Here is a 13,240-nt window from a genome sequence, read left to right on the forward strand (position 1 = left end):
TTGAGTTCTAAATTTCTCCCAGTCCTCCGGTTTGCTGGTTCCTCTGGCCAATTCATATGCCTTTTCCTTGGATTTATCTCTATCCTTGATTTCCCTCGTCAGCCATTGTTGAGCCGCCTTCCCCGTTTTATTTTTTCGTCAGATAGATGAATCGATGCGGTCTTGCAAAGATCCATGCGAAGATTAATTTTGCCATTGCATCTCCACCGTCAACTCTTTAAGTATAATTTGCCAGTCTATCCTAGCCAATTCCCGTCTCATACCTTCAAAGTTTCCTTTCTTTACGTTCAGGTTACATAAAGCATGACATTTAGTACATTGCTAACTCAGTAACTGGCTATCACTCAGAGAGAGAGAGAAGTACAAAATGTGGCAGTTTGGGTGCATAGGGTTTCATTGATCAAATCATTGGATATATAGTTTAACTATAGGAAAAAATACTAATGCCCTTTACAAACTCAGGACATCACAAAGCACTCAGAGCCAATAAAATGCTTTTGAAGCATGGTCATAGTTGCAATGCAGGAAACGCAACAGCCAACGCACAACAAATTTCCACAAGGTGACCTGAATGTTTTGGAGATGTTTGTCAAATGATAAATTTGGCAAGCACTCTGGGGACAACTTCATTGATCTTTCTTGAAACTATGGAACTTGACCATTTATGTTCACCTGAGGATTTAGATTTGTTTTTAATGAACTTATCTGAAGCAATGGATTATACATTTAAATCTCTATATTGGGACTTTATGTCATGGCCTTCTGACTAAGAAGCAAAAGTGCCAAGTTTTCAACTTCAAATCGCACTCTTAAATGCCGTTCAAAGCAGATTAGTATGCCCAATACACATAACGTTTGACCTTAATTTTTCAAGAGGCTTACTAATGCTATTTATGTTCAAATGGAAACTCGTCTGTTAATCACCAATTTTGGGTTTCACCATCAGAATCTATGAGAAGAAGGTGAAAATTTAAATACAGAATATGAATGGTTACTTTCTTTTTTTGTGGAAGTGCACCAAGAGAGAGAAATTAGTTCCACATGACCACATTCTTCCTCTTATTGTGAAATATCTGTTTGAATTTGAGATGTGATGATTACCAAATATACAAAAGATACTTGCCTTTATACGGCACGTTTATCTGAGTCGATTGTTTCTAGGCATGATAGCGTATCAAATTTGACAATGAGCTACACTGGTTAAAATATCGTAGATAAGAATTATTTGACATGTTAAAACCGTTTTAACATGTCACATAATTCAAACACTAGACAGGAATGAGTTTTCCAGATATAGACCCATTGCAATCAAAGCCATATCTGCAATTGATGTAATTATTAAAAATAAAGATTGCTCCAGAGAACATAATCACTGGAGTCAGTACATATACAGTTACATATAATGAGTGTGGGATTGGACTATATCACATAGGTAAGGATAGGAGGCCATTAGAGATATAAAAAGGATATATTTTGAAAAAAGCATGGATTAATTAGCATGACTACTATATAGTACATGACAGAATAGAGATGGAGTTGAAGATTAGAGAAAGGAATTGGTGAAAGTGACCTAAGACGATGTTGTTAGACTTCCCAACTATAACTGAAAGAAAATGTTTATTTCTTTAAGAAAATTCAGCCAGCAATTTAATAATCTAGAAACTGTGAAAGGATCAGCGGAAGAGTTAAAGCTAATTATGTGCTAGGATACATGTGGAGACTAATGGGCCTGTCCCATTTAGGTGATTTTTCAGGTGACTGCCAAGTTTCCTGCAGTCACCTGAAAATCTGGAACGGTGACTGTCAGAGTGGAACACACACACACACACAAACCTATAGCTTCCTTCACCAGCCCGTTATGCAGACAGGGGACAGGGCAAGTGGGGGGAGAGCTGCCTGAGTGAAATTCACACGGTGCAAAGCCAATGTGATACAGACACACACCGCGATGAACGGGAAGGTTGGCGCTGTAATTAAGAAGCTAAAAAGCACAGTGTACAGTAAGTCCTATATAAGAGGGGAGGAGAAGGGGAGAGAAGGAGTGGAGACAACTTTTAACAAGCCAGAGATACACGGCTGTGAAGCTCAGCGGACATTAACATTACTGGTCAGTTAATTACTGGTCAGTCGACAGAAGGATGGAGGGTTGGGTGTGTATGCGTGCTTTGTTCGTGATATTTATTTAGTTGTTTATCTTTAATATTTTAAATTGTATGTATCGTTAGCTTTTAGAAATGTTTGAATGCTGCACTGACTGGCTGACATTTTAAATTTCGTTGTACATGGTTCATGTTACAATGACAATAAAGAAACTATTCTATTCTATCCTTGGTTCTGAAATCTAGTGCTTACGTTTTATTTTCCCAATGAGCCAATGAAATTCACTGGTCAGCACCGTCTACAACCTACAAGAACCTAAGACCTATTTATTTATTTCGTTATTTATTGAAATCATATTCTATGTCGCTCTTCCAGGGAGATGCTAACTGCATTTCGTTGTCTCTGTACTGTACACTTACAATAACAATTGAAGTTGAATCTGAATCTGAACCTCTTGGCAACCCGCCTACGGCAGGAGAATTCTTGCTACTCTCCATGGCGGCTTTATTCTAGTCACCGCCAAACTTTCAACATGTTGAAAAATTCGCCCCGACCATAATGAGGCCACGACTAGCTCCCAAAATGTGGGAACTCCTCACGACCATGAAAGCGACTCCCCGGCAACCACCCGTGAACATTTGGCAACCATGTGGCGACTACATAGTCTCCTGCAGTCGCCTAAAAAGTCGCCTAAGTGGGATAGGCCCATAACACTGCTTTTTGGATGATGGAATGGAAATGCATAAATCACTCAATGGAAATGCATAAATAAAACAAAGGGGGTGAAGGCAGGTCTTTGAGATCAGTATAGAAGTGATAAACGCTTTTATACGTGATATGGATGACGACAAAGATATAATGCAAAGAGTAGAACTTTGATCAAACTGCAAAATTCCAGACTGCTCCATTTGCACGAACATGTTTGAGATTAAGTATTACCATGTAACAGTTAAAGTTCATTCAGTTCATTTTCACACCTAAAAAAGGGTTTGAAACTCAAAAGTATATATATATAGTACTTTTTAAATCATGGTGAGAATGTTCAGAAAGGTCACAATAATCCTTCTAACTCGGTAAAGCAGAGGATAAACTATTGATGTCACATCTATTTATGCATTTTGTCAATTTATTTTACTGGGAATTAATTTTCTTGTTGGGTATTATGCAATAAATCTTTAAAATTTGTTGTAGATATGCAAGTGATCAAATATTATCTACATTTTCTAGAAATTTGAGCACCAATAAAAATTGTAAAATGGAGGCACGGAATTCTGCAAATGCCGGAATCTTGAGCAAAAACCAAAGTGCTAGAGAAATTCAATGAGTCATGCAGTATCTGTGGAAGAACATGAACAGATGACGTCTATGTATTGGGAGGTTTACTTTAAATTAGAGAATTCAATGTTCATGCCAGGTCCACTTGCATCTCTTCCAACCTTGTCCATTGCATTTACTGTTCCTGATGCGGCCTCCTCATCATGCGGCGAGGCCAATAGTAGACTAGATGACCATTATGATGAACAAGTGCGCTGTCTGCTATAGTCTGCAGGTGCTCCCAGTTTCTAGTCATTTTAACTTACCTTCACATTCTGACCTTTCTGTCCTTGGCTTCCTCCATGGCCAGAACGAGGCCACCATAAACTGGAAGAACAGCACTTCATAATCTGCTTGAATGGTGAATTCTCCACGTTTAAGTAAACTCTCCCTAATCCCTTTTCTCATTACCACCCACTTTTGCACTACTGCGCATATCTTTCTCCTACCATCCTCCCTTACTTTCATTTCCCCTCCTCCTTCCACTTATCCTTCACCCCTCCCTCCATGGAGTACCCCATCTTTCTTTTATCCCTCCCCTTGCCTTTCCCACCCATATCCCTCCCACTGACTATATTTCACTCCTCCTTCCCTTCCTTGTCTGACACCCTTTTGGCTCCATTCCACCTCTAGCTCTGGTCACTATCTCTAAACTTCTAATCCCTCCCCCCTCGTACCCACCCATCACTTCCCATGCTTTTCCCCACCCCTATCTCTCTTTACAAACCTTCTCGATCAGTCTGAAGAAGAGTCTCAACCCAAAATATCTGTCCATTTCCCTCCACAGATGTTGCCTGATCTTGTAGAGTTCCCCAGCACTTTTGTTTCTTTTAAAACAGTAGTGGTTGTTCTATATTTGTAAATCCAAAGAACCCTCAACAGGTTATATCACTACTGTATGCTCAATGGAAAAATTGATTAAGAGCAACTGGAAGATTAATATGTTGAAGAAACATTAGGTCTAATAAAGAAAATTATCAAGAACTGTGGGGTGACAAAATGTCATGGCTGAGGTAATCATACATGCATTGTCAAAGCAGCAGCTACAAGGATCAATAAACCTTTTCTCATTCTCATCTTTCTCATGTTCGAATACTTAGTTTGTTTACTAATTCACAGCTGAATATAGATTTTTAACATAAGTACGGGGAGGCTGAAGATGTAAAATAGTTGAAAATCGTTATGTATATTTTGGAAAATCTTCATGTGTGAAACTTTTCAATTTATCGTTTTCATCTCCATCATGTGTCATTTAAGACAGAATTTAAAACAGCTATTAATTTATATGTGAAATAAGCAATTATGAATACACTATTAATAACATTTATACAATATTTTGTTTCCATAATTTAATATAAACCCTGTGTACCCTAACATAGTGCACAGAACAAGAACGACTTCCACATATAACACGGAAACAACTAGAAATGATGATGCAATTTAATGAGAAAAATAAAAGGTTGAGGGAAGAGAAAAGAAAAACAAAATAATTCTGCAGTCCCATGCAACACATTTCCAAGATGTGCCTAATGGGAGGATAAAGAAGGTGAATGGTAAAAGTTTGCATCCAACATTACAAATAAAAGGGGTTGAAGCAAAGGATAAACTTTGCTGGAGAGGGGATAAAAAGCAAACATACCATTGGTTGGGTGTCGAGCAAATGAGATAGAAAATCTTTTTACAGCAGAACTGCATGTGGCGTCTAAGAGAGAGAAAAACAGGTACCTGAAATTTATAACAACTAGCAGAAGCGGGTTCCCTCCCTCCCAAAAAAAAGGATTGTTAGGCTGCATGCAGGACTGTTTAGAGGGAAAAAGTAACTCAATGCAAGACAGTCAGCTGTTATAGATCCTTTGACTACCATCAAGTATTAAACGCATGTTTCAGCAAAATGCAAGACTGGATTAGTTCACATGTGGAGATAATTTGCCATTTCTCCACCCATCAGCTCTTAGAAGCTCTGTCCAAAATACAGTTGTGCTTCAAACACCACCACATTAATTGATCATGCATTCTGCATTATTTGAAAGGCCAGCAAATGCATTTATTTACAAGGAATTAATCAAGTTTTACACCACTGGATTTTATGAATTAATGGCCTGTAACCTTTTAGTGAACATTATTCAGTAACTAAGCATTGCAGTCAAATTCTTTTTAAACAAGTTACAAATTATATATACCACCAAGTTTTATATATGGTCCATTGTTATTTGTGCAAAATGTCCAAAAATGTTGACTGATTAGTGATTTTAAAAAATGGGAATGTTTTAAAGCTAAAGTGCATCGATTTGAAATCTAGTTTAAATGCAAAATTGTTGTGTAACGACTATGTCTGAAGTGTAAATAGACAACTCCATTATGGTATATGCATGCGAACAAGCTGCTTGTCCACAGCCTCAGGTTTTGGAAAGGGAGAAATAGGATTCTGCTACTGTCATCACAGAATTGATTTTTCCAAAGAAATGGTTACAGATTTTTGCTGTGTTGGTGTGTGCACATACCATCAAAGCAGCCAGATGATGTCAGCTTTTTACGATGCGCACGAGCATAATCCTGTAGGTTAGGTGCACTCGAGGAACCCCCCAGCACAGTAGTTCTAAACAGGCCTGCACAGTGAGACCCTAATAGGAGTCAGAGAAAACACACACAAACCAGGTGTTCTTTGTTCCAAAGGAGGGAATCATGCAGCATGCCTTAGAATTATGACAAGATCATTATCTCTTATTAGAATGGCAATACATCAACCATTGGAAATGCATAGGTTTTTACGGTACACAACTAAGACAGTTGAAGCTTCACCATCAGATACCGCACCGTTACAAATGGTTTCAATGTTTAAATGGGCCTAAAAATAACTTAATCGCCCAAGACACCTTTGCATGATATATCTTTCTCCTTTCCATTATATGCGGCTATAAATAAATGTTGAGACATCACCATGTATTATCCATCAGATTCATCGTCAACCATCTATATTTTGTATATAATAATTTGCAAGTATCCTTAGAATGTAAGATGTGTTTACAAAAATATTGGGCCTATATTCCATTCACATTTGAGGGAGAAAATGCAGTTACTTATACAAAATTTTCAAAAAACTTTGCTGTGGGAGTCCAAAGCTGGAAACTCAAATAGTTTGTTCTCTGTACATTAACGCTTACATTTTCCACACTATAGCATATTCTGAAATGCAGGCTAGATTTATGCTGCATTTTATTCTTAAACTATGCACAGCCATTTAATAAACTACTCCTCTTCAAAAATAAATTGCTTTCCAAATGTAAAAATATTAGATTATTTTAATTACTGCATCTGTACGAAAGCAACAAAAAGCAAATCTCATAGCAAGTTACAAGCTATGCAAGCCAAGGCTTTTGTTGCAAACCCATGCTTTATGCAAGTGACTTCAAAATCGTCAGAATGGTGCAATTACTCACATGACAGCAGTCTTTCAAATGACAGTTTTAAAATTCACCAACATCTTTTATATCTCTGAAACTTCAGAAACACTTTCATTCTGCATTTATAATTTGTGCATGACTTTTCTTAATTTTCACAGTAAACCAACAAAAGCCATAACACAAGAAATAAATTGCCTTTATTTTCTCCTTTACTGCCTACAAGTCCTTCTGATAGCTACCAAGATTAATTTATTTCTAAATACTAATCATTTTGCTTCAAAATAATTGGAAGTGGAGACATAATAAATTATTTCCCAGTCTTTGCACTCTTAGCACTTACCAAGCCCACTGTATTTCTGTTCTGAATAGGATCTTCCACCTCGCATAATAGTACTGGTTTCTGGAAGCACCTGGAAAGAAATAGTGAACAGCATTTTAAACATGAACAAATAAGCAGTAAGAACAGAAAACAGTTTTACACTAAAATCTGCTTAAGACAATTAATGTTAATAAGCTGCATGAAAAATGTTAGTGGAAATGTATGGGTGAAGATAATGATAGATCATGCAAAGTCCTTTAGCCTGAAATGAGTCCATTCCACCTATAATGTCCTTGCAATGGGATGACGTAGGAAATGTGGAATTATCGAAGAAGTAAAATAAACATATGGGGAAAATATCAATTTACAACAGCATAGAGATATTGCTCCATTGCTTCATCAGTTAACAAAACAACACCAGTCGCAGTAAAGAGAAAACAAAGCACAGACAAGTGTGTTTGAGAGAACAGATTTTTACTCCATGCAGTGGATATATAAGAGTTCTGTATACGTTGCACATTCCTCATTAGTGTCTTACGTTGCAGTACCTCTTTTCATTTAAGTTGCATTTTAATTTTGGGCCCCGACATAAACATCTTTCATTCTTCTGACAGCTGCATAATTTATTTCCATAAAAACAATTTATGTAGCTTGATTTAACCGGAAGAATGCTGGTTGCCAATATCTACCATGATCTATATATCAATATATAATTATTACCAGGGCAATGAAAAGAGATTTTACAGTAGATAGCTTGGGATTTTAGTATGGCAAATATGTTATAACTTACATTAGAAAAATATATATTTGTACTTGAAAACATGGTTTATTTTCAAATCTGGAAGCAGGCCTCAGGATGATTACTAACCATTCAATGAAAATAAAAAATTTAAATACACTGTCAGAAATAAAAACAGACCATTTTGGAAGCACTTAGCAGGGCAGGCAGCATATGTGTAAAGAGAAACGGTTACCATATCAAGTTGAAGTCCCTTAAAATGATCTTCAGCCAAAAATATGAACTCTCTCACAGATGCTGCCTGACCTGCATACCAGTGCTTCCGGCATTCGCTGCAAATATCTTAACATAATGTTGTGATACAGTGACTAAAGCTTAAGAAACTCATATTTTTGGGGCACTGTGAGGTTACCCTAGGATTACTTTGGACATTACTACATTAGAGAGAAATCAATGAGAAATGTGGTTCACTGCAAATTAGTCCATGTAGGTTGGTATTAAACAATAAAAGATTAGAAAGTTCCTAAGCAGCACCTCCAATTTGAAATTTTAAGAGATTAAGATCTTCCAGAATAGTAATAACACAAGTTGAAGCATATTCCTGTTCCTGAATATTACACGAGGATCTCATTACTATCAGATTTATAATCTACAGTGGTGCATTGTTAAATAAAATAGCAAAGATTACCAATTCAGATCACAACCACTAATATACCAGAGCATTAATTGCATAAAATGATCCGGAGACCAATAAAAACCAACCAATTCAAAATATGGGGGGAAATTAAAAAAATTAAAATAGTATAAAAAGTAAAAAAAATATTAAATTGAATGCAGGTGGCCCGTGTTAAGTATATGCATATACCATAGTAGTCAAATCCCTAATCCATCAGCTGTGTTATTTCCAATTAGCGTTATGTAAGTACACATTTTAGCAGAGCTATCTGCATGTTTATACCAATGCGAGGTCCTGAAATAAGTTTTAAAATGCAGAGGAATAAGTGATTTAGATGAAAGTAGATTATAATTTGGATTCTGAATATAAAACAAATTTATAGAGGAGAAAACCTAAAGCTATTTGTGGTTTAAAAAATATTTTAAAATAACAAGAGTGTCAAGAGGGATATAATGGCTCCTGAGCTGCTGGATATTGGTCAAATGGCAACTGTTTAAACATCATGGTGACACAAGGAACTGCAGATGCTGGAATCTTGTACAAAAACAAGTGCTGGAAGAATTCAATGTGTCAGCCAGCACCTCTGGCAGGAGATAACTCAAACTCAATAGACAGATGATGTTTTTGGTCGGGACCTTTCATCAGACTGATGATCTGCCGAGTTCCTTCAGCAGTTTGTTCTTTGCTTAAGATTCCAGCATTTGCAGTCTCATGTTTCTGTTTGAAGATTATAACTTCTTTGACTTTGCATCTTTTAAGTTAATTGTGTTTTTCTGGTTTTACCTTTTCCTTGTAAAATAGGAAATAAACACAAAAACATATAATTAGGAACTTAATTATGTCGGATAAGGTTCATGGTAAAATCATGGAAGGAACAAGATTAATTATCCCACTGCACCCTTCCTTATAACAAGTTTTTTTAAGATAGACAAACAATATTAGATTTTTTTTGCTTCTTGATATAAAAACTATCCTGACTAAAATGTTTTTGAGCTAAGCCTGTTTCAGTTTCAAAACAAACGTTCTTCAAATAGATTTATACTAAATCAAGCCATTTAAGTGAAATTATTTTGAAAATGTTTACCTACAATGCTATAGCTAACTTGGACATTGGAGTAATCTGATTTACAGGGTCATTTTATGGTCACACCAAAAGGGAAAAACATGGAATTGTTTAGAATGGTTGGTTTACACACTAACTGTTCTATATCTCATTTTAATTTTTGTTGGTCTCTGGTACAACATTTTCAGCTACAAATGTTTTAAGAAGTCTAATTATCAATAAAATTGGTACTGCAACATTCTAGTTAAAAGAGAATAGACCTATAAAGAATAGCAGAAAGAAATGCAAGAGCAGCAAACATAAGTTTCTTGCATGGATAAGCAATTAAGCAGCAAAACATAATCAAAAATCTCGTAGTATTTTACAAATAAAAGTGTTTTTTCCAGTATTAATTTAATCTAAGGTTGTTTGAATATAAATGATAACAATTCATGTCAACTGTTTCCATTTACTTCATCAATTTAAACTATTTTGTTAATTATGAGTCAATGTTAAAATTAATACGAGGGACTTTTAAGACAGACCTGAGGAATTACGATGAATGTTTGAACAGTGAAAATGGTGAATTTCATAAAAATGAAGGAAAATTGAAAAACCTGTTGCCATGAGCCAAAAATACTTGATGTGAAAGCCAATGATTTGGGGGAGACTGGGGAAGAAGTGATTTGGTCCCCTGATCTGCGTCTTCGACGCCCAGCAACCACACCACTAGTGTAATGCATCCAGGTACCACTACACTCTGGGCTAGACAGACTCAGGGGGCTCTCTTCCTGGAGGTGAGAAAGAGTGCAAAAACAACAGCAAAGCATTCAAAGTTAGACTTATTTAATCCAAAGGAATCAAAAAATCTCTACTAACTGTATCATAAATCATTAACTATTCACTGTCAGAAGCAACTAACAATCCCAAAGCGTATGCAGAAAATTCAACACATTTCCCTTAATTAGATAAATAAAACATTAAAAAGTACCCTAAATATTTTCTGTTAAATAAATGGAGTCTGCAAGTTTATTTGCAGGGACAGTTGGAAAGGTTCTTGCCTCTCTTCTTGGCTCTGCATCCATATCAATGCAGTGGTACGCGAGTCAAGTCACTAATCCAGAAGTTAGCAAAATTATATAAAGGCAAAAATTGTATGATCCAAGTAGACCTAAGAAGTTACTTGCTTTACACAAATAAGGTTATAACAATTAAGTTAGTTGGGAAGTTTTTTTTGTGTTCAATACTCTTTCAGATTATAATTCACAAAAGAAAAGAAAAATCAAAAGAGCAATTTCAAGTTCTTCTCCTATGTAATTATACTCTGATCCAAACATGTTGCTTGGGTACTATGTACATCAGGGATGTCCAACCTCTGAGGCAGGGGGCTAGATTAATATGTTGCAACCAATGAATGAATGTCATTGACTGAATCAGCCCCAAAAACAGCAAAACATTGAGGCCCCTGCATTCCAGCTTTAATTTGACAACAAGCATTGCTTGAAACATTAAGGTAAACTGAGAAAGAGAAAAAAATAAAATCGGTCACCTTGCTCTGAGAAGCAGGGGGACCAAAGAGAGGCAGAGCAATGAGATGCTGGTGTAAATTAATAATAGGATATGCAGCAGCAGAGGCACAGAAATGGAAACCTCCAGCATAATGCCTACCTGATTCAAATAACACCCCATCAATTAGTGAGCACAAGTGCTTAATAGAACAATTTGTCTGAAGAAAGGAATTAGTCTTAAATTGAGGAAACGCACGGTAATCCAGATATTAAAGGCTAACCGGGTCAGATCCAACCTGTGAGCATAGAGTGGACAACCATGATGTACATCTCATACCTGTTATATCCTGCCTTTAAATCTCATCTGTATGTTAATCTTAAAAACAATGACTATGTTACCATACTCAGTTAATCTCCAAATATATCAATTTATGAATCTAATAAAACAAACCTAACGAATAACCTAAATAAAACCTAAAGGGAAAAAAAGACAAATTGAAAGATACAAGGACAATGTGATGCCAGGTGCTATTGTGAATTGTGAAGTATGCAACTTCAAATTAAATTCAGATGAATGAAAACCTTGTTGAACATTTAACTTGCATTTACATGTCAATGATATTTCCGTCAGCTAAAAACTAGAGATTCACAGATGACACAATGGAAGGACAACAAATCACTCATTACACAATAAGCAGGCAATAAAAAATTACTGCACAATTACAGCAATTGTACAGTGTCTGAAGAACCGGATACGTCACCTATCCATGGTCTCCAGAGATGCTGCTTGCCCCACTGAGTTATTTCAGTTATTCCAGCACTGTGTACTTTTTTTTACAGCAAATGTATATACAGTGCCCTCCATTATGTTTGTGACAAAGGCCCATCATTTATTTATTTGCCTTTGTACTCCACAATTTGTGATGTCAGATTTTAATAAAGGCGATTTTTATACATTTTAGTTTCACCATGTAGAAATGACAGCAGTGTTTATACATAGTCCCTGCATTTCAGGGCACCAAAATGTTTGGGACACACCAATGTCATGTAAATGAAAGTAGTCATGTTTAGTATTTTGTTGCAGATCCTTTGCATGCAAATGACTGCTTGAGGTCTGCGATTCATGGACATCACCCGTTGCTGGGTGTCTTCTCTGGTGATGCTCTGCCAGGTCGGCATTGACAGCCATCTTTAACTTTTGCTTGTTTTGGGGGCTAACCCCCTTCAATTTTCTCTTCAGCATATAGAAACATAGAAATTAGGTGCAGGAGTAGGCCATTCGGCCCTTCGAGCCTGCACCGCCATTCAATATGATCATGGCTGATCATCCAACTCAGTATCCCATACCTGCCTTCTCTCCATACCCCCTGATCCCTTTAGCCACAAGGGCCACATCTAACTCCCTCTTAAATATAGCCAATGAACTGGCCTCAACTACCTTCTGTGGCAGAGAATTCCAGAGATTCACCACTCTCTGTGTGAAAAAAATATAAAAGGCATGCTCAATTGGGTTCAGATCGGGTGATTGACGGCGACTCAAGAATTGACCATTTTTTAGCAACGCCGTTGTTGCTTTAACAGTATATTTGGGATCATTGTCTTGCTGTAGAATGAGCCACCGGCCTATAAGTTTTGAGGCATTTCTTTGAACTTGAGCAGATAAGATGTGTCTATACACTTTAGAATTCATTCTGCTACTATCATCAGCATTTGAAGCATCTATAATGCTAAGTGAGCCAGTACCTTCAGCAGCAATATAAACATTGCTGTAATTTCTACATGGCGAAACCAAAATATTAAAAAATGTGCACTTTAACCACATGTGATTTTTTTCTATTACAAATCTCAAATTGTGGAGTACAGAGGCAAATAAATAAATGATGGGTCTTTGTCCCAAACATTATGGAGGGCACTGTATTACTTAACTCGAGTAATATATGACTTCACATTGCTACTTTCATTGAAATTACAGGCCATGCTTCTCTGGTAAACCTTTCATTTGTTATAAACCTATTAAAGCTACCCCATGTCAAAGTCAGGCAATTGCTTCATTTCATTTGAACATAACAGACAGGGTAGTAAAAAAGGCTTTTGGCACAATTCCATTCATCAGTTAGTGTATTGAGTATAGCAGTTGGAAG

The 13,240-nt window shown here is 36.5% G+C and overlaps 1 protein-coding gene across 12 annotated transcripts in view; it reads right to left on the bottom strand.

The window, feature by feature from the left end:
- The window catches only part of ppip5k2 (diphosphoinositol pentakisphosphate kinase 2), a 129,886-nt gene that overhangs the window by 27,434 nt on the left and 89,212 nt on the right, over positions 1-13,240 (bottom strand). For 7 of the 12 annotated variants that reach the window (XM_055633254.1, XM_055633251.1, XM_055633253.1 and 4 more), the window contains 4 exons: positions 10,209-10,382; positions 7,156-7,225; positions 5,916-6,035; positions 5,054-5,116 (listed from right to left, as the gene is read on the bottom strand). In XM_055633254.1, the coding sequence (XP_055489229.1) occupies positions 5,054-5,116; positions 5,916-6,035; positions 7,156-7,225; positions 10,209-10,382 (427 nt within the window). The remainder of the gene's footprint in view (positions 1-5,053; positions 5,117-5,915; positions 6,036-7,155; positions 7,226-10,208; positions 10,383-13,240) is intronic. The other 5 variants (XM_055633259.1, XM_055633257.1, XM_055633258.1 and 2 more) reach the window with 4 other exon arrangements.

Source organism: Leucoraja erinacea, chromosome 3 (assembly GCF_028641065.1).
Source record: "Leucoraja erinacea ecotype New England chromosome 3, Leri_hhj_1, whole genome shotgun sequence".
NCBI classification, from domain to species: domain Eukaryota; kingdom Metazoa; phylum Chordata; class Chondrichthyes; order Rajiformes; family Rajidae; genus Leucoraja; species Leucoraja erinaceus.